This window comes from Dreissena polymorpha, chromosome 1, assembly GCF_020536995.1.
Source record: "Dreissena polymorpha isolate Duluth1 chromosome 1, UMN_Dpol_1.0, whole genome shotgun sequence".
NCBI lineage: Eukaryota > Metazoa > Mollusca > Bivalvia > Myida > Dreissenidae > Dreissena > Dreissena polymorpha.
Genome location: NC_068355.1, coordinates 203,389,357 through 203,408,719, shown reverse-complemented (window position 1 = coordinate 203,408,719; position 19,363 = coordinate 203,389,357). Strand labels below are relative to the sequence as shown.

The 19,363-nt window shown below is 35.7% G+C and overlaps 1 protein-coding gene across 2 annotated transcripts in view; it reads left to right on the top strand.

Annotated features, from left to right (window-relative positions):
- Positions 1–785: 785 nt before the first annotated feature.
- LOC127864681 (uncharacterized) overlaps positions 786–19,363 on the top strand; it is a 79,759-nt gene continuing 61,181 nt past the window's right edge. The window contains exons 1-3 of one of the 2 annotated variants that reach the window (XM_052404556.1): positions 14,557–14,703; positions 15,537–15,898; positions 18,251–18,315. Coding sequence is in view for 1 of the 2 variants with exons in the window: in XM_052404557.1 (XP_052260517.1) it covers positions 969–1,027 (59 nt within the window). In the remaining variant the exon portion in view is untranslated. Of the gene's footprint in view, positions 1,028–14,556; positions 14,704–15,536; positions 15,899–18,250; positions 18,316–19,363 lie in introns of those variants that run through there. The other variant, XM_052404557.1, reaches the window with a different exon arrangement.

Genomic DNA, 19,363 nt, shown 5'->3' with positions numbered 1-19,363 from the left:
GTTAGTTAACTAAAATTTAGCATGTTGTAACTTTAATGGACATATTGATCTTTTATTTCGATTATTTGGCACGTTCTTGCTTTATTTCCAAGTATTTTTATTTTGTTTAAATATGTACTGATAATCGAATCCATAATGATTATTGATGGAATTTTATCTTTTTTATTATAATCCACTGTTTTTTCCACGATTTGTTTACTCCGCAATACGAAGTACTATACCATTAATCAACCAAACAATGTTACGTGTCTGAAAACCAAATGAACAGAACATAAATGCAAAAAAGCTGAAGAACTCATCTCTCGCGCGTGGCTTTTGTTGTTATCTGGTATCGAAGTGCCATCTGTTATCAAAGTATCCGCATTCCTGGCGTGCACATGTGGCCGTTATAGCTAGGTTTCACTGTATATTCAATACTCCAGTGACCCAATAGTCCCATTCAAGTTACACTGTTTACTACTATCAGACCATTGAATATCCCTTGACAGTTAAGATGGTTTGTATTCAGTTAAAATAATTAAGGTTAATCTTGGTTTCTAATCAAGACATAATTCGTGATTTCTTGACTGTTTAATAATACACAAACAATTACATTATGTATTATCTGGAATATTCATTCATATTCAAAGAGATACTGTAAAATTAAGAATTTGCCTATAAACAAATTGTTACGTTTTGTTTGCTACAAGTCTATTATAAAAATGGCAGCCTTTTCTATGTCTTCTCTTGCCATAGGATCCGATGGAGTTAACGATTTTATTTGTTTGTCATGCAAAGAGCAATCGGATGCAGATTTTTGCTGCAAAACATGTTTGAAACTTTATTGTGGGAAATGTATTCAGTTGCATGATAAGTGGTTTAAAAAACATTCAGCTTATGGAAGGAATGACATGAACAAATGGCCAGTTTAGAAACAGGTGGAGGAATTTCTATTAAAGTGTGAAGCAAACAAGGACGACAAAATTGAAATGTTATGTGATGACCACAGTCAGCTGTGCTGCACAAAGTGTGCCTTCAATGATCACAGGTATTACTGAAATACTTTGGCACATAAACGTGTTTAGAAATCAATGAACTATATAATGTCACAATTTTAATGAGAATTAAGTATTGTCAAGTTTGCAATTTTGATTTATCGTATTTTAACAAACACATTTTTTCCTGAATTTGTTGTGAAAAGTATCAAATACAATGAAATTTAACGACTACACTTTCTTTCAAATTTTTGGAAATGACTTATGAAATTAATTTGTGTCTTTTCTGGACTTGTTATTTGTATTCACATAAATACTGTACAATAAAGAAATTTCCTGAACTTCTTATTCATGGGCGTTTAATATTTCCTGTGATGGCATTTATAACCTGTGTCTTTAATAACGATGCATCAGAAAAACAAGAAGTTTGAAGGTGGGTTTCAATTCAAACAGTACAGAACTAAATTTTAGTATATATTAAATGCTCAGGTATGGGAGGTCTTTTAGCTTGGAGTTATTATAGAATAGATTTACATTATACACTGGGTTCTTTGTCCAAAGTAGATCTCATGTTTGATTTATGATTGCATTGGTTTAACTTGTAAAACAAAGTGCATTCAACACAAATTATGAGCTCTATAATCACTGTCAGACCAGTCACAATGCATGAGCAATTCTCACAAGCCTTATAGACAAGACTACCTTTATGTGTACTAGAATTCTTGTCTAGTGTTTTGTTTCCAATATTGAAGAAATCTCTATCCAGCTGCAATAAGAAATTAAAGCTGTCAAGAAACTACTTATGATTACCTAGATTACTTTGGTTACCTAGAAAAAGTGATTGCCTGGTTAAAGAGCCCTACATATTGTTATGCCCCCCTTCGAAGAAGAGGGGGTTTGTTGTTTTGCACATGTCGGTCCGTATGTCCGTCCATATGTCTGTATTGTCTGTCCACCAGATGGTTTCGGGATGATAACTCAAGAACGCTTAGGCCTAGGATCATGAAACTTCAGAGGTACATTGATCATGACTCGCAAATAACCCCTATTGATTTTGAGGTCACTAGGTCAAAGGTCAAGGTCAAGGTGATACGAAATAGTAAAATGGTTTCCGGATGATTACTCAAGAACGCTTTTGCCTAGGATCATGAAACTTCATAGGTACATTGATCATGACTTGCAGATGACCCCTATTAATTTTTCAGGTCATTAGGTCAAAGGTCAAGGTCACGGTGACCCAAAATAGTAAAGTGGTTTCGGGATGATAATTTAAGAACGCTTACGCCTAGGATCATGAAATTTCATAGGTACATTGATCATGACTCGCAGATGACCCATATTGATTTTCAGGTCACTAGGTCAAAGGTCAATGTCACGGTGACCTGAAACAGTAAAATATTTTCCGGATGATAATTCAAGAACGCTTGTGCCTAGGATCATGACACTACAAAAGTACATTTTTTCATGACTCGCAGATGACCCCTATTGATTTTCAGGTCTCTAGGTCAAAGGTCAAGGTCACAGTGACCAAAAACGTATTCATACAATGGCGGCTACTACAACGGACAGCCCATATGGGGGGCATGCATGTTTTACAAACAGCCCTTGTTTAAACAGATTTTCAATTATGATAAAACACTGTACATGTAGGACAATTGGACATTCTTCATATATATTACAGTACTGCCCTTATTAAATGCTTTCATTCATTGACTTTTAATCTACTTAAGACAGGTGGTAATGAACAATATATTGACTTTCATCGATGGCTGATTGAAAAATGTTTGGGAATATACATAAATTATAAGTCATGCCTCTTTTCTTGCATTTGTTATTATTGACAGTGTGGTCAAGGTTTACAATATTAAAATTGAAAACAGTAACTAGAACATTGTTCTGCGTACATGGATACCTCTACAATCCAATTTGTCCCACAACTGCACAAATCTCTTTAAATTATGAACAAACATATGGAGTTGCACAAGTTAACCTGACAATTACTATGTTACTGTAGAAGTATCCCTCTATTTGAGTAACGCTTCTCACAATTGAAAAAATATTATTGTTTGGTTAAAGGGATTGTCACATAACTCTTCTTATGTAAAAAAAAAACTTAAAAAAAATATCAAGGTGCATAATTTCACATGGTGGAGTGTGCACATTGTCGACCGAAAAGTGCACTTGGTATAACATATCCTCTGGCATTATCGATTGATACTGACACGGGGTTATTCACGCATGACTAATTCACAGCTTTGAAGCAGTTTACCTATAAATCGAGCACTGTAATAGATTAAATCTGCTCAAATGTAGTCGATTAGAGTTGACGTCTCTCAAGTAAATCAAGCACAGTCGGAGTGTCACAGACAATCAAGGACGTTGATTTTGCGGACCAAGTTAGATTGAAAGGCAATAAAGATGCTATCAATAAGGGCGCGTGGCGAAATTTGCCTTTGAAAAGAAGGGCGCGTGGCGAAATTTAACTTTGAAAAGGGCAGCGTGGCGATCCGGGAGGGCGGCGTGGCTTTTCGCCACGCTAAAATGGCCTGGGAAAAACACTACCCTAGTTCTTCTTGAATGCTCTGAGCTTTTATAAGTACATACTTACAACTCAGAAGTCTTCCTTGTAACCCATTTTTTTTTTGGAAAAAAATTATGTCTCATGTAGGTCTATAAACTCGAGTTTAATCAGCCTAATACATCGTTACAAACACAATACCTGTTATTACCGATATCAATTTGCAAGTCGATTGTGGAGAAATACTCAAAACCAAAACTATATACAAAACCCGTTATCAAACCGAAAGCCGAAGTTTTGAATTTACTATTTGATCGATCTTACGAATGTTTCGGAGATAGTCCATATATTACGATTGGTAGATTAGACACGAGATTTATCTGGCTGATGATTCCCGAGATGGTTTATAGCGTATTTTCGAATTCGGAATTCCTCGACTTTGTCCATTGCAAAAACATATACATTTAAAAGAACCGTTAACGTGTTTGAAACTTTAGATTAATATCAATATTATGCGAGCATTACATATCATGTAAGTTGTTTTTATTTGCGCATTATGGATATATTTACGATCTATTTGTGTTTATTTATGCCAGAAAATAGTTTATGTGGCTAATATTTCCGATTAAACTGCAACTCGGATTCTGGGCAGGGGACATGGAAAATGCCGTAAGCAGTTGCAACTCCCATCAACCAAGAGGGTCAATAGCTGGGAGTTGGATTATTGCAACTAGTTATAGCCCCACAAACAAAGTTTAGGGGTATATAGGAGTGAACTTGTCTCTCGGTCAGTCTGTCTGTCTGTCGGTCAGTCCGTATTAAGTGTCTGCATGCTCTCTAATTCAAGTTGTTTTTATCTGATCTTCACCAAACTTGGTCAGATGTTGTATCTAGATGATGTCTAGGTCTAGTTCGAATATGGGTCATGCCGAGTCAAAAACTAGGTCACAGGGTCACTTAGTGCGTTTTAAACATTGAGAATGGTGTCTGCTCTCTAATTCAAGGTGTTTTCATCCGAGCTTCACTCAAATTGGTCAGAATGTGTATGTAGATGATGTCTAGTCCAAGTTCGAACAATTACACGGGTCATGGCAGGTCAAAAGCTAGGTCACGGGGTCACTTAGTGTGTTTTAAACATTGAGCATGGTGTTTGCTCTCTAATTCAAGTAGTTTTTATCCAATATCTGCACCAAACTTGGTCAGAAGTTTTATCTAGATGATCTCTACGCCAAGTTTGAACATGGGCCATGCAGGGCCAAACACTAGGTCACGGGGTCACTTACTGCGTTTTTTAACATTCAGCATGGTGTCCCCTGTCTTATTCAAGTAGTTTTATACAATCTCACCAAACTTGGTCAGAAGTTTTATCAAGATGATCTTAAGGCCAAGCTCGAACATGGGCTGTGCCAGATAAAAAACTAGGTCACGGGGTCACATAGTATGTTTTACACATTCAGCATGGTGTCTGCTCTCTGATTCAAGTAGTTTTCATCTGATCTTCACCACACTGGGTCTGAAGTTGTAACTAGATGATGTGTAGGTCAAGCTCGAACATGGGCCATGCGGCGGGTCAAAATCTAGGTCACGGGGTCACCTAGTGCGTTTAAAACATTGAGCATGGTGTCCGCTGTTTTTGTGAAGACAACATGCAAAATATTCTGTGTCAATGTAGCATGTGGGGGTATTCCTCACGTCTGTGACAAAGCTCTTCAGTTTATTATGCTCCCCCAAAATTTATTTTGGGGGGAGAATATAGTTGCCGCTTCGTCTGTCCGTGCGTGTGTGCGTCCATGCACAATTTTTGTCCGGGCTATTTCTCACCAACTAATACTCGGAATTCAAAGAAACTTTATGGGAAGCTTCACTTCCAAAAGGAGATGTGCATATTATCAGCGGGTTCTGGTCGGAAGATTTTTCACAGAGTTATGGCCCTTTGAAATTTTCCATTAACTGTACATATAGTGCAATTCTTGTCCGGGCTATTTCTCAGCAACTAATAACCGGAATTCAATGAAACTTTATGGGAAGCTTCACTACCAAGAGGACATGTGCATATTATCAGCCGGTTCTGGTCGGATGATTTTTCACAGAGTTATGGCCCTTTGAAATTTTTAAGTTGCTAAACCATCTATCGTATTATTTTGTCCAAAGTTATGCCCCTCAAGATGTTTCCTTTTATCTGAATATACAATGCAATATTGTGACAAAAAAAAACTTTTGGGAGCATCACCCGTCTCCGACGGTTTCTTGTTTTTGTTGTAATGAAGAATTTATGCCAGGATATTGGCTATCATTTAAAGGTCAACAAAAATTAAAGTCCATTTTAATGTGACTTGTTTGTGTTTAAGATATAAGCAGTCTTAACACTGCTGTTTTTTGGTAGATTGTGCATTATAGTATATGGCATTATTCAATGTCTGGAGAAGGGAAAAAATCACCAGTGTCCATAATTTGTACTGTCCAGTTGAATTTATTTACGGCTGTTTTCACAAGATCCCCTGCAAACGAATGCTGAATTCCGGACTGGTGCCACTGGGATGGGTTGATTAAGATTAAAATTCACGAGCACAGACAAGATGAACTGTAATAAAATTTCTAATACATTGATTTTTCTGTCCACCAAATAATGACCAGTGAAAAAGTTCCCAGGATCTCAGGCCAGCGCTGTGTGAATTATTGACCAGTGTCTTGAAAGTTTACAGAAAATGAACAAAAAACAGGGAAAAAACACATTACAGCTTATTATTTCTCATGATACAGTAAACTTGGATAGTTTTCTAGTTTTCAGATAACATTTTTGCAACACCCATTAAGTCGTAAATGTTTGTCTGTTTTGTTTGCCACGATATGGAAAAGTAATGTTTAGAAAGAGGGAATTGTTACAAAACTAATATTGAGTAGCAGTGGGAAAATGTGAAAATATGAACTGGTCTATTTAAATATGATAAGTGTAATAGTACAAAATGCTTTAAAGAGTTTATAATAGTATAATATACTAAACCATCAAAATAGGAGTTTAGTTGAGCAGTCCGCACAGGCTGGCTAATCAGGGAAGACAATTCCGCCTTATAAACTTGATTTTTGCCAGGAAGAGACTTTCTTCAAATGAAATATATCACAGGCTAATCTTGGATGGCACTTTATGCACATGCATTAAAGCCCATTTTCACAGAGCAGGGCCAATATATTAAATATGTATAATTATAGGTTATTAGACGTTTCACTGTACAATACGGAGATATATTTGGACGAGCACACAGTTTGAAGTCATATTGGACGAGCCGTTAGGCGAGTCCAATATGACTTCAAACTGTGTGCGAGTCCAAATTTATCACGTATTGTACAGTTTAAACGTCTAATAAACTTTTTATTCTATATCCTCATTACCAAACCAGCTTTCCGTTTTTTTATTTTCATTCATTGATTACGCACTTTATGACGTATCTCGTGTGACGTCATTTCTCTGACAAAACATACTAGTATAAGCAAGACTCTGCATTTTAGGGACAACAATATGGAGGTGGTAGTGTTTAATAAATCTAGTAGCAAATTATACCATTTTGATTGCATTGAACGAATCCAAAAGGCAAAACGTTTTTCAGATTGTTTGTTTGTCATGCATAATTGTTAACTTTGAAAGGAATAAAACAACTCGCTCCGACAGGATTACGAATTCGTAAATTGTGTTTTGGCCTTTGGGTCAGAATGGTGAGCATGTGTACAAACGCTATCAACAAATACTGTGGTTTAAAATACATTTCGATAAATGGATGGAAGAACAGAAAATGAAAAATGGAAATGCATATCATTGTAACTTAGTTGTTATTAGGCTAGCATTGGATTAAAGTTGTCATTGAGGTTAATAAAATTGATTTTTTGTTTTGCTGTTGCATATTTGTTTTCAATTTCTAGCAATAACAATATCAATTGCTTTTGCATTTTTTTTAATTTCTAACAATAAAAATAAATTAAATATCACATTCTCGATTCGGTTTTTATTTCCTCTCATATTTTCAATAGGAAAGTATTAAAAAGAGACATACAAGCAAAATATTGCCTGTGTGAATCGATTATAGTACATTCGGATACTTTTTCTCGGTAACGGCTTTTATCGTTATAAAACAATTGCTTAGTGCACTTGTACTCAACTGTCCAATATGGAAAAAATACAGACTTTTTGGATCCAATACCGGAATATATTGGACGGTCACTTGGTACATATGAAGAATGCCGATTGGATGAATTTATTGGATATAGAATAATATATAATATTGATTCCTCTACTTGTTTGAAGTATGATTACCCAGTCACATGCAAGAACTTTAAGTCACAATTTGACCCCAAGTTGGACTTTTCAGGCTCAGTTAACCCTTTCAGTGCGGGAACCCAATTTTGAAGGCCTTTGCAATCAGTTTAGATCCAGATGAGACGCCACAGAACGTGGCATCTCATCAGGATCCAAACTGTTTGCTATTCTGATAGTATTCTTTGGAAAAAATCGAAGAAAATGCTAATTTTAGAAATTCAGCAGACGACATTTTAGCAGAAGACAAATTTCCCAGCATGCAAAGGGTTAAAGTTAAATACAATCTCAAATGAGGGCTGAAGTTGGAATAGACAGACTGCAAGTCTTTGTACATTGAAACTGATTTTTTAAGTCCTAAATATTTGTCCCAGCATGGTCTTTAGTCAACTGGTGAATTCAAAAACATAGGTTACGGGCCTATGATGTCCAATATTGGTCGTAAGTTTGAATGCTGCACTTTGTTCTGAATTGATGCCAAAGTTTGCTTTTATCACTAGTTATTCCAACTAGAAATGGTTTGTATCTTCAGAATGTGTTTTCATAGGGTCTCAAGATTGAAATCTGACTGGACTTATGTTTCAATTCGTGTCAACTGGTCCTCAAATGAAGTTTACTGCCATGGTCCCATATAAAGTGACTTTGACATATCTGCAGTTGAGTGACACATACTGAAGTTTAAATTACTGGTCCCAATTTTGAGAACTGGTATAAGATGGTGTTAAGGTTTGGGATGATATTAGTCCACAATTGAACTGGTTGTTTTTTTGAAGAAATCCTTATAACTCAGAACACAAGTAGAAGAATCCGCTTTTACGGACTTAGTTTTTTTTTCCTTTTACTGCATGGGAATATTGGTTTAAAATTTAACTTTCTGAGGGACTACAAATGCCTAAAAATACGTATCTAAGTAATAAAGGGTTATATGATGTAAAATGTGACCTGTTCATGCGAAAATGGGTCTTATGCCATGTGGGGCTAGGGTAGTTCCCGACCAGCCTTCACATCCACACAGTCTGGTCAGTATAACCCTTTCCACAAACAAGACCCTGAAACCTTATGTGAGTAAAGCAGACAGGGCCGCTGGCCAAACATGGAATAAGACCTTATTTTGCATGACCGGACTCATATGTCAAGAGTTGTTCTGGCAAAATTATTATTAATGTCTAAAGATACAATATGTGCCAAAAGCCGCATATCAAATTACTATATTTTGCTTTAAAGTCCTGGCACCATTATTTATTTCATCCTCCTTAACAAATCAAGTCCATTACCAGTCCGTTTTAAATTACTGTAGACATGTTATTGTTACAAAAATTCCAAACAGACAATTGTTTGATTGCGAGTACAAGTCCCATTTAATCGTGGCGACGTCTATTTCTAAGCGTTCATTAAAATTTTCTCTACAACCCAGCTGGTACTTTACTGCGCTCAGAGAAACATTATAAAATTTTCAATTACTATATTCATGGACGTAGTTCTTATTAATTAAATCTAGGCTTTTATACAGATTTAATCACCATTGATTTTCAGTAGAACATTATTTCTATTAAAGAACAGTCCTGTCGGTTTTATTACGACTGTCAATAAAAATGAAAAAAACAATATTGGCTATATAGTTTAATTAATCAATGTCACCGTTGGATGCTGGAAGTATTCTAAATTTTACTGTATTAATTTGAAATTGATATGAAAATTGTGCAAATTTTAATCAATATTACTTTACGTAAGAAAACCAGGATCAAAATATCATTACAGCTATAAGTCATTTTTTGTTGCCAACACAAATTATGTTTTTCCAGGTATGAACAAATATTCCCCCCCAAAAAAAACATGTTGTTTTCATTATTACAAAACAAACAGTTAAATAATTGCTCACAAATAAAATAATAGATGTAGATATTAAATAAATACAACTTCTCCCTATGATAGACTTTTTCCACACAACTGTTAATCTACTCAAAAATGAAGAGTTTTGTTATCTAGGGGAGACAACTTTGATAAACATTATTCCTTCTTGCTGTGGAGCGTTTCTTGAGGAATCTACCAATAAATATTCCCAAGCCATGATGCCCAGTACCAAATACATGCTCTAAGTATTCTTGGAATGAAAAATGCCCAGATATGCTAGTGGTATTTCATTTTGATACTGGGCAGACATGAGCTGGTCTATGTAACGTCTCTTTCCAGCTGTGAAAATTGGTCGATTTCAGACAAATTAAACTGGGAATCATTTTGAAACCGATTACTTATTCTTTGGTTTATGGATACATATCAGGCAAGAAATCACTCATTATTTTCGTTCGAAAATGCGTGCTTATATTTGTCCAATATGTTATTATGCCCCCCTTCGAAAAAGGGGGGGTATATTGCTTTGCTCATGTCGGTCAGTCGGTCGGTAGGTCGGTCAGTCGGTCCGTCCGTCCACCAGGTGGTTGTCAGACGATAACTCAAGAACGCTTGGGCCTAGGATCATGAAACTTCATAGGTACATTGATCATGACTTGCAGATGACCCCTATTGATTTTGAGGTCACTAGGTCAAAGGTCAAAGTCACGGTGACCCGAAATAGTAAAATGGTTTCCGGATGATAACTCAAGAACGCATACACCTAGGATCATGAAACTTCATGCGTAGATTGATCATGACTCGCAGATGACTCCTATTGATTTTGAGGTCACTAGGTCAAAGGTCGAGGTCACGTTGATCCGAAATAGTAAAATGATTTTGGGATGATAATTCAAGAACGCATATGCCTAGGATAATGAAACTTTATAGGTAGATTGATCATGACTTGCAGATGACCCCTATTGATTTTCAGGTCACAGGGTCAAAGGTCAAGGTCACAGTGACGAAAGTCGTATTCACACAATGGCTGCCAGTACAACGGACAGGCCATATGGGGGGCATGCATGTTTTACAAACAGCCCTTGTTAATAATTGAAACAATACAAGAACGCGTGAGATCAGCAATGTAAATAAAACAATTTTCAGTTAGCCTACGGTACGGATTTTTTCTCCCCCCCCATTTTTTTTTTGCTTCAAAAACTTTTTTCCCGATTTTTTTGGCATCAAAAAGTACATGCGCGTTATACACAAATGCGCCTTATACGGAACGTTTTACGGTAAACCGAATCGAACGATAACAGTATACATACCACTTTTCTAATGTGCACATTTATCCGATAATCCAATATAATTACATCACTTTCGAAAAAATAATGTTTAACATTTATGACAAGAAATATGTTTACGAACTTCGTAAACAAATTCATATGCCTAAGCCATTTTTCAGAAAAAATAGTACAGTGCATTATGGGACACAGCTTTCATTGGACGAGCGAATTTAAATTTAGATCGAATGCAATACGATACATGTACAAAGAAATGTTTTATTGTGTCATATGCAGCATGTAAAAAACGTGCTTTCCGTGGACTTTCTGATAATGGGCAAAAATTTAAGTGCATCTCTGTTAAGTATTACACTGCGTTAGCATGTAAATAAATCGTCAGGATTTTTAAATTTATTTTTTCGTATACGTACTGAAACATTTAACACGCACAAAGATATTTTTATTTATCAAGCATGTGTAGCATATAATAAACGATAACACACTTACACAACCATAGTTTACAATGAAATACAATACACGGTAAATATAAAACATAAACAGGTAATCGTTTTAAATAACTTTAATTTGATAATTATTCCGCTTGCACTTGCCTTATTGAAATTAGCGCACCGAACCGCTCTGATAGGGAATACATGTAATAAACACCGACTCGCAAGTTTTCACACCTTTATTAACATTACACAACAGAGTAACACTAATTAGCTGTCAAGTGTCGTTTAACCTCTATCGATTAAAATCAGTTAACTGGACGGATAGAGCAATCAAGCTGTGATTTTGCCGGCTTCTTTGAATTTATGAAAATACATGAAGTTGCATAACATGGATTTGAATCAGTATGGAAGGTTGGAGAAAAAACAGGATCCAAGGACCCCCCGCGTTATATTGGACACAGCGTTATAACGGACCGCACTATATAGGAGTTACAGTGTATATCTAGGAAATGCTTTGATCTACAGCCAGGCAACATGTTTAATGTTTACATCGAGGAAAATTAAGAGGTCAATCCATTTTTTGGTCAAAAGGTCAAAGGTAACAGAAGATTATAACATGAAATTATAAAGATTTAGTAGTCAGTTTTAGTACCTGTTATAACCATAATAACAATATTTTAAGCAGATTTTCAATTATGATAAAAGTTATATTACAGTACTGCCATTATTAAATGCATTTAATAATTGAATTTTAATCCATTTAAGACAACTGCATTAATGTCAAAAAATTATGAAGAAACATATGGAGTTGCACGAGTTTACCTGACAATTAAAATGTCACGGTGACTCAACTTAGAAAAATGGTTTTCGGATGATAACTCAAGAACGCTTACGCCTAGGATCATGAAACTTCATAGGTACATTGATCATCACTGGCAGATGACCCCTATTGATTTTCAGGTCACTAGGTCAAAGGTCAAGGTCACAGTGACTCGAAACAGTAAAATGGTTTCCTAATGATAACTCAAGAATAATTAGGAACATTTTGAACAAACATATGGAGTTGCACACGCTAATCTGACCATTCAAACATTTAACAATGGTGTCTTTACTTTTCCACGAATAGATCACTTGACAACAACAAAAGCAAAAAAATCACAATATAGGTTAAATAACAACAACAAATATGGGGAGATACAAATGTAGTAGACCAGGTTGCATGTCATATGTCGCTCATCACAGGCTAGACTGTACATACTGAGTTTGGGAATAGTCATTAAATATACGTCATGCTTGTTTTTGTGTGGGATGGAGGAGCATTAATGATCTTTTTTATTTGCATGTGTTATTATGGATAGTGTGGTCAAGGTGTACAATGATACTAAAACTGAAAACAATATAAACTACTAGAAATGTATTCTTAGTACATGGATACCTCTACAATCCAATTTGTCCCACAACTGCACAAATCTCTTTAAATTATGAACAAACATATGGAGTTGCACAAGTTAACCTGACAAGTACTATGTTACTGTAGAAGTATCCCTCTATTTGAGTAACGCTTCTCACAATTGAAAAAATATTATTGTTTGGTTAAAGGGATTGTCACATAACTCTTCTTATGTAAAATAAAAAATAAAAAAAAATATCAAGGTGCATAATTTCACATGGTGGGTAATGCTTTAAGATTAGTTCATCCCTCTATCAGCTGTACAGATATATCAAACTATGCATGCGGGTAAAATTACACAATGATAAATATTTATGTAAAGTGTTAGTCCTCTTGTAGCAAGCAATACTGATTATTTTACACTCTACACATATTTTAAAATGTCATTTATGTATAAATATGAGACATTACTACAATTATGATGAAAACAACAGAAACAACATATAGAGGTGTGCATTAGCTCACATGCCTGGTTACTGTACTTTAAAGTTGCAGGAATACATGTTGAGTTATATAAGCCAGAAAAGTCACGCAGATGGATGGAAAAGTGCAAATCTATATACCTCCATATTAACCCTTTGAATGCTGGGAAATTTGTCGTCTGCTAAAATGTCGTCTGCTGAATTTGTAAAATAAGCATTTTCTTCATTTTTTCAAAGAATACTATCAGAATAGCAAACAGTTTGGATCCTGATGAGACGCCACGTTCTGTGGCGTCTCATCTGGATCCAAACTGTTTGCAAAGGCCTTTAAAATTCAGCTCCAGCGCTTTAAGGGTTAAGCCCAAGAAGCGTTAATTTATTGTCCATGTATGTTTTTATTTGACACTTTATACTTGTTTGAAGCATTACATAATATCACTTACTATTCCTTAGTATGTACATGTATTAATTGTTTATTTCAGCCAGTGCAGTAAAGTGACCCAGATTTCGGAGCTGACCAACTCGCAGCCCACAGGCCTAGAGGGGCTGTCAGTGGAGCTGGAAACTGTCCTGGGGGAAATTAAAACCCTGCAAATCAGTCAGAAGGCCAGCATTCAGTCATTTCAGAGAACATACAAGGAACATAGTGCAGTTATGATAGAGCAAATGCTTGGCAATTTAAATACTTATATAGATTAATGTGATAATAATTCTGTGGGTACATCAGGCGGAAATGAGCAATATTTAAAAGAAGAGATGTGTAGGAGTGTTCTCTCTATCGTGAATGAATTTGATAATATTACTACGAAGGAACTTAACGAGATGAAAGATGAAGTTATAAGTATTAAAGAGTCAGTTACAAGTTCTATTCATAAATGCACCACTCTTCACAATGACTTGTCACAATTCCATGAACTTGTTCAGAAAATTGGAGATAATAAGGAGCTCTGTCTTATAGCCAGCATAAAATGTAAGCATATAATACAGCAAGCATTGACTCTGCTAGGAAAGTCAGGCAAGGCGTTTAACGTCCAGCGGAAGTCTGTGCACAATGTGAGAATACCAAGTGATTCATATGAATGTAGTATCGCAGGCATATGTGTTCTGACTGATGGGCAGGTGCTGGTCGCAGACTCGAACAATAAGAGGATCAAGCTGCTGAACCAGCAGTACCAGGTGGTGAATCACTGGGATGTGACTGCTGGGCCATGGGACATATGTTTGATCACATCCAGTGAGGTTGCAGTGGCTGTGAATGACCATGATAGCAAGATACATGAGGTCCAGTTTATCACTGTCAACCAGGGAAAGCTTGTTTCTGGCAGGAAGTTTCAGTTACAACATGAATGTAGCTGTATTACCCATCACCAAGGAGACCTTTTTGTCACCTCTCCTCAAGAACTGTACAAATACTCACTGAATGGCAAACTGATCTGCAGACTCTACCAAGATAGATCAGCTAATTGGACAGGTAAGAATCATGGTGAATCCATCCTGATAACATGTGTATTATGTACAGGGATTTGTCTAGCCATTGTGGGAAAAGGAGTCTAGTCAAATTGTGTTATTTTAAATCCATACAATGACAAATTTGGGAATTTTTATTGACTAAATGAACCGAGTTGGGATTTATTTTTTTAATCAACAAATATTGACCCATTAGGCCTTTATCTTGTTATTTTGAAAAAATAATATAAATTATAGTTACATACTTTGTGAGATGATAATAAAATAAAATTCAGATGTAATAGCAAAAAACCTGCTGATGTATTATAAAAAAATTGTTCTTTAATTCATATGTGCCCTTTGAATGCTACAGTACATTGTAGCCAAAAGAAGATTCAGAAATATTGATTATAAACATGAGTAATGAAATATTTTGACAGTAACTACATGACATGTCTATAAATAGAAACTGAGTTCCTGGCAGTGAGACACTTTTTTACCTGGTCTTAATTTTGTGGTTGTAAAATGATTGTACATGTACAATATGTTTACCTGTTGATAGAACTGTTCAATTGTTTCAGTATGTGTAATTGTTTCCATCTGTGTACTTGTTTTGCTTCAATTCATATCTTACTCAACAGTCGCATTTCAACATGTCAAACGTTAACTAAATAGCTCTGCTACTGAAGTTTATTGTCACGCTTAACTATTAAATTATTGAAATGTATGCATATATTTTAGATGTGTAAAGGCCTCTTTATAGCAACACATGCGTAATACAATATCACTGCAGTATGTTTAATAAGATTATTTAACATTTACAGTAATTCAATATCTTGATGTTACTCTGTTTTGCAGTAAGGCAGTGTGCTGCGAGTCCCACAGGAGACAGGCTGTACATCACCAGCTGGCAACAAGACAAGCTTCTCACCCTGGCCAGGGATGGCACACTCCTGGCTACATACACAGACCCAGCACTAGATGGCCCATGGGGTCTACATGTGACCCCTGCAGGCCAGGTGCTGGTCTGTGGAGACTGGTCCTCCACTGTACTACAGGTGGGCTGGGAGGGAGAGAGTAAGCTGGCTACGCTGGCTACTAAGGAGGATGGAGTGTGGTGGCCAGAGTCAGTCTGCTACAGCAGCACCACATCATCCATCATTGTGGGATAGAGGTGGGACGACACCATCCTGGTGTTCAGAGTGGAATAGTGTGTACATGTATGTATTAGTTGTTGTAATTAGTGATTAGTATTTCAATGACAATGTGTTGGTTAGCATACGAACATAGTAGTGTGTGATGTTACAATACAACATTGTGTGTGTAGTTAAAGATACAAATAATTTATGTGCACATATTGTTATCTGATTATACATTGTGAGGGTTTTTGTTTGAACATTAGATGTAATGCATATTATGTTATGTTGTCATAACATTTGTGTCATTATGGTCCTAACATTTAGTTCTTGTAAACTTTGCATGAAAAAAACAAAGCATTTCAACTGAAAATTTCATATTTCTACATATATGCACATGTACATAGCAACTAGGGCTGTCACGATACGCCGTGAGCGTACCGCGGTATATCGTGGTACGGCAACACTGTATCGCGGTACGTACCGCGATATTTTACAGAATATGTATCTGTGAAGAAAACAGCAGAATAACAAGTTTTACAAACTTTATTAAACTCAATAATCAGAAAACACTGATATCATAGTATGACTAGAAACTGTAAAAGAAACTGTAATAAACTTGATAGAAGTAGTCATTGTTATTGTTCGCGTCTTTTTCTAAAATGTCCGCCACATTGTTTACAATAGCTGTGACTACGATCTGTGTAAATCGAACGCTTCAAGGGCATGTTCAAAATGCGGAGTCAGCGTATTGAAAATCCGTAGCGTTCTGACTCTTCCTCGACTTATTCAGAATCTTAAGACAACATGATTCGGAAGTGCCATGCTTTGAACGATCGATATACTAAAGAAAGAAAATAAGAAATAGAATAAACATCTTTTGGATAATTATGAACTTATTTGCAATGGAAATCTGTCCCTAATTCCAAAAATGGTACGGACCCATACATTGCCGTATTTTAAACATGAAAGTTAAACATCTACAAGTGGAAGCGCTTGCTTGACCTGGATATTAACGGATTATTTATTTAGCCCTTTTGAACCGCTTCTACATTTTTCAAAACGATATCTATATCAAAATAATTATGTAATGTATTTATATCTGTGCTAATATAATAATATTAAAAAAACCGGTGCGGCAACGCCGTACCGCGGTGCGATTTTTTTCACAACATGCACCGCGATATACCGGTATACCGGTGAATCGTGACAGCCCTAATAGCAACTGAGGCTATTTTTAGACTTTCATTTCTATAAACACCATGCCATGTAAGAAATGTATATGGATGAATAGTTTTTTTTTTATAAAATATGAAATTGTTTAAGTAATCTTTGGAGGAGTATTTATTGATATTGTATGCAATGTTTACAGAAAGGTAACACTTGATGTGAGATTTATTAATTTTCCAAGTTTTATGCTGTTGAACATTTGTTATTGATTTTCATTACATTTATATAAACGTGTGTGTGTTAGTTACATTTTTAGTGAGGCTGTTTTCGGAGAAAACCCGAGCTATTGTCATAGCCAGCTCGTCCGCCGTCCAACGTAGGCGTCGTGCTAAAACCTTAACATTGACTCTAAAATCAAAGTGCTTCACCTACAACTTTGAAACTTCATATGAAGATGCACCTTGATGAGTTATACACGCCACACCCATTTTTGGGGTCACTAGGTCAAAGGCCAAGGTCAATGTGAAATCTAATATCAAACTTTAGCATAGTCTCTAAAATTAAAGTGCTTACACCTACAACTTTGAAACTTCATATGTAGATGCACCTTAAGGAGTTCTACATGCCACACCCATTTTTGGGCCACTATGTCATAGGTCAAGGTCACTGTGACCTCTAATATAAAATTTAAACAAAAACCTTAACATTTCCTTTAAAATCAAAGTGCTTCCACCTACCACTTTGAAACTTCATATGTAGATGAACCTTGATGAGTTCTACACGCCACACCAATTTTTGGGTCACTAGGTCAAAGGTCAAGGTCACTGTAACCTCTAATATCAAACTTTAACATAGGCTCTTAAATCAAAGTGCTTCCACCTACAACTTTGAAACTTCATATGTAGTTGCACCTTGATGAGTTATATATGCCACACCCATTTTGGATCACTAGGTCAAAGGTCAAGGTCACTGTGACCTCTAATATAAAACTTTAACATTAACCTTAACATTGCCTCTAAAATCAAAGTGCTTCCACCTACAACTTAGAAACTTCTTATGTAGATGCACCTTGATGACTTTTACACGCCACACCCATTTTGGGTCACTAGGTCAAAGGTCAAGGTCACTGTGACCTCTAAACAAATAAAATTCTGACAAGCTTTCGCAGCCGAGCGTGACACCCCTTATGCTGTGCTCTTGTTTATAAATGTGTTTGAATCCTAAATATACATACAAGAAATACATCAAGCTATTCTGCTGCTACAGTGCTGCTGAGTCAGGACAACGATGCTGAGGATGTGGTGGACACGGATGACCTGACTATGCAGAAGGTAACATAGACCCTTTGTCAGACCTTTTCTTTGTCATTTTGGGGAAAATGCCATTGTGGTTTTTGAATATTTTCCTGTGAAAACTAATTTAATATCATTCTTTCTAATATATCAAATTATACGAATAAAATCATTTTATGATACATGTTGTTATATACTTTGTTAGATCTAATTGAAATATGATTGAGATATAATAATTATAATGCATAAAAATGGGAACATCACGTCAGGTGATTTGCGTGTTTTTAGTTAAAACAAACGCCCTGATTGGACGTTTTTATCAGATCTTTACACAGTAATATACATGCCAACATTTGACAACAAATGGTGAATGTTTGTGTTTCTTGGAAATTTTGATCACTTTTGTCGTAAATATTTATCAGAATGTCCTTTTAATAATGGAATATACGGGATTATCGGGTAATTAGTAGCAACTGTAAAAGTAGTAAGTTGGCAGTAATAGATAAAAAGTATGGTTTCATACGGATGTATTAAGGAATTGATCGAGACGCGATTATGCGTATCTATGCGGGAAAGGTTTAAAACATTTTTTGTTAAATCTCCTGTTGAAAGCACTGTAATTATAATAAGGCACTTATTTAAAAACAAATAAAATGCTTTGGGTATGGGTCTGTTTTACAGACCCAAAAATACACCAGGAACGTGCCGTCTTGTGTATTTCCTGTTTATTAAGAATGCAAAAAGATGAGGTGGTAAAGAACAGAATGAATTTACATATGGTAAAATATCCTCTTTAATTGTTTGTATATTACATTTGGTAAAATATCCTCTTTAATCGTTTGTATATTTACATATGGTAAAATATCCTCTTAAATTGTTTGTATATTGCAAAACCATTGATATTCCTCCTCATGAAATTTTGGTGGTTACAAAAGTATTTCATGGACATATAATTAGTAAATGTGTGGATTACTCAGTTTAGAAAAGTAAATGAGGAATTTGTGTCAGTTCATTTGCAGTGTGTTTGTGATAAATTTGTGGGTCGGTAAAACCTTAAAATGAACAAAAAATAGCCTCAAACGCATAA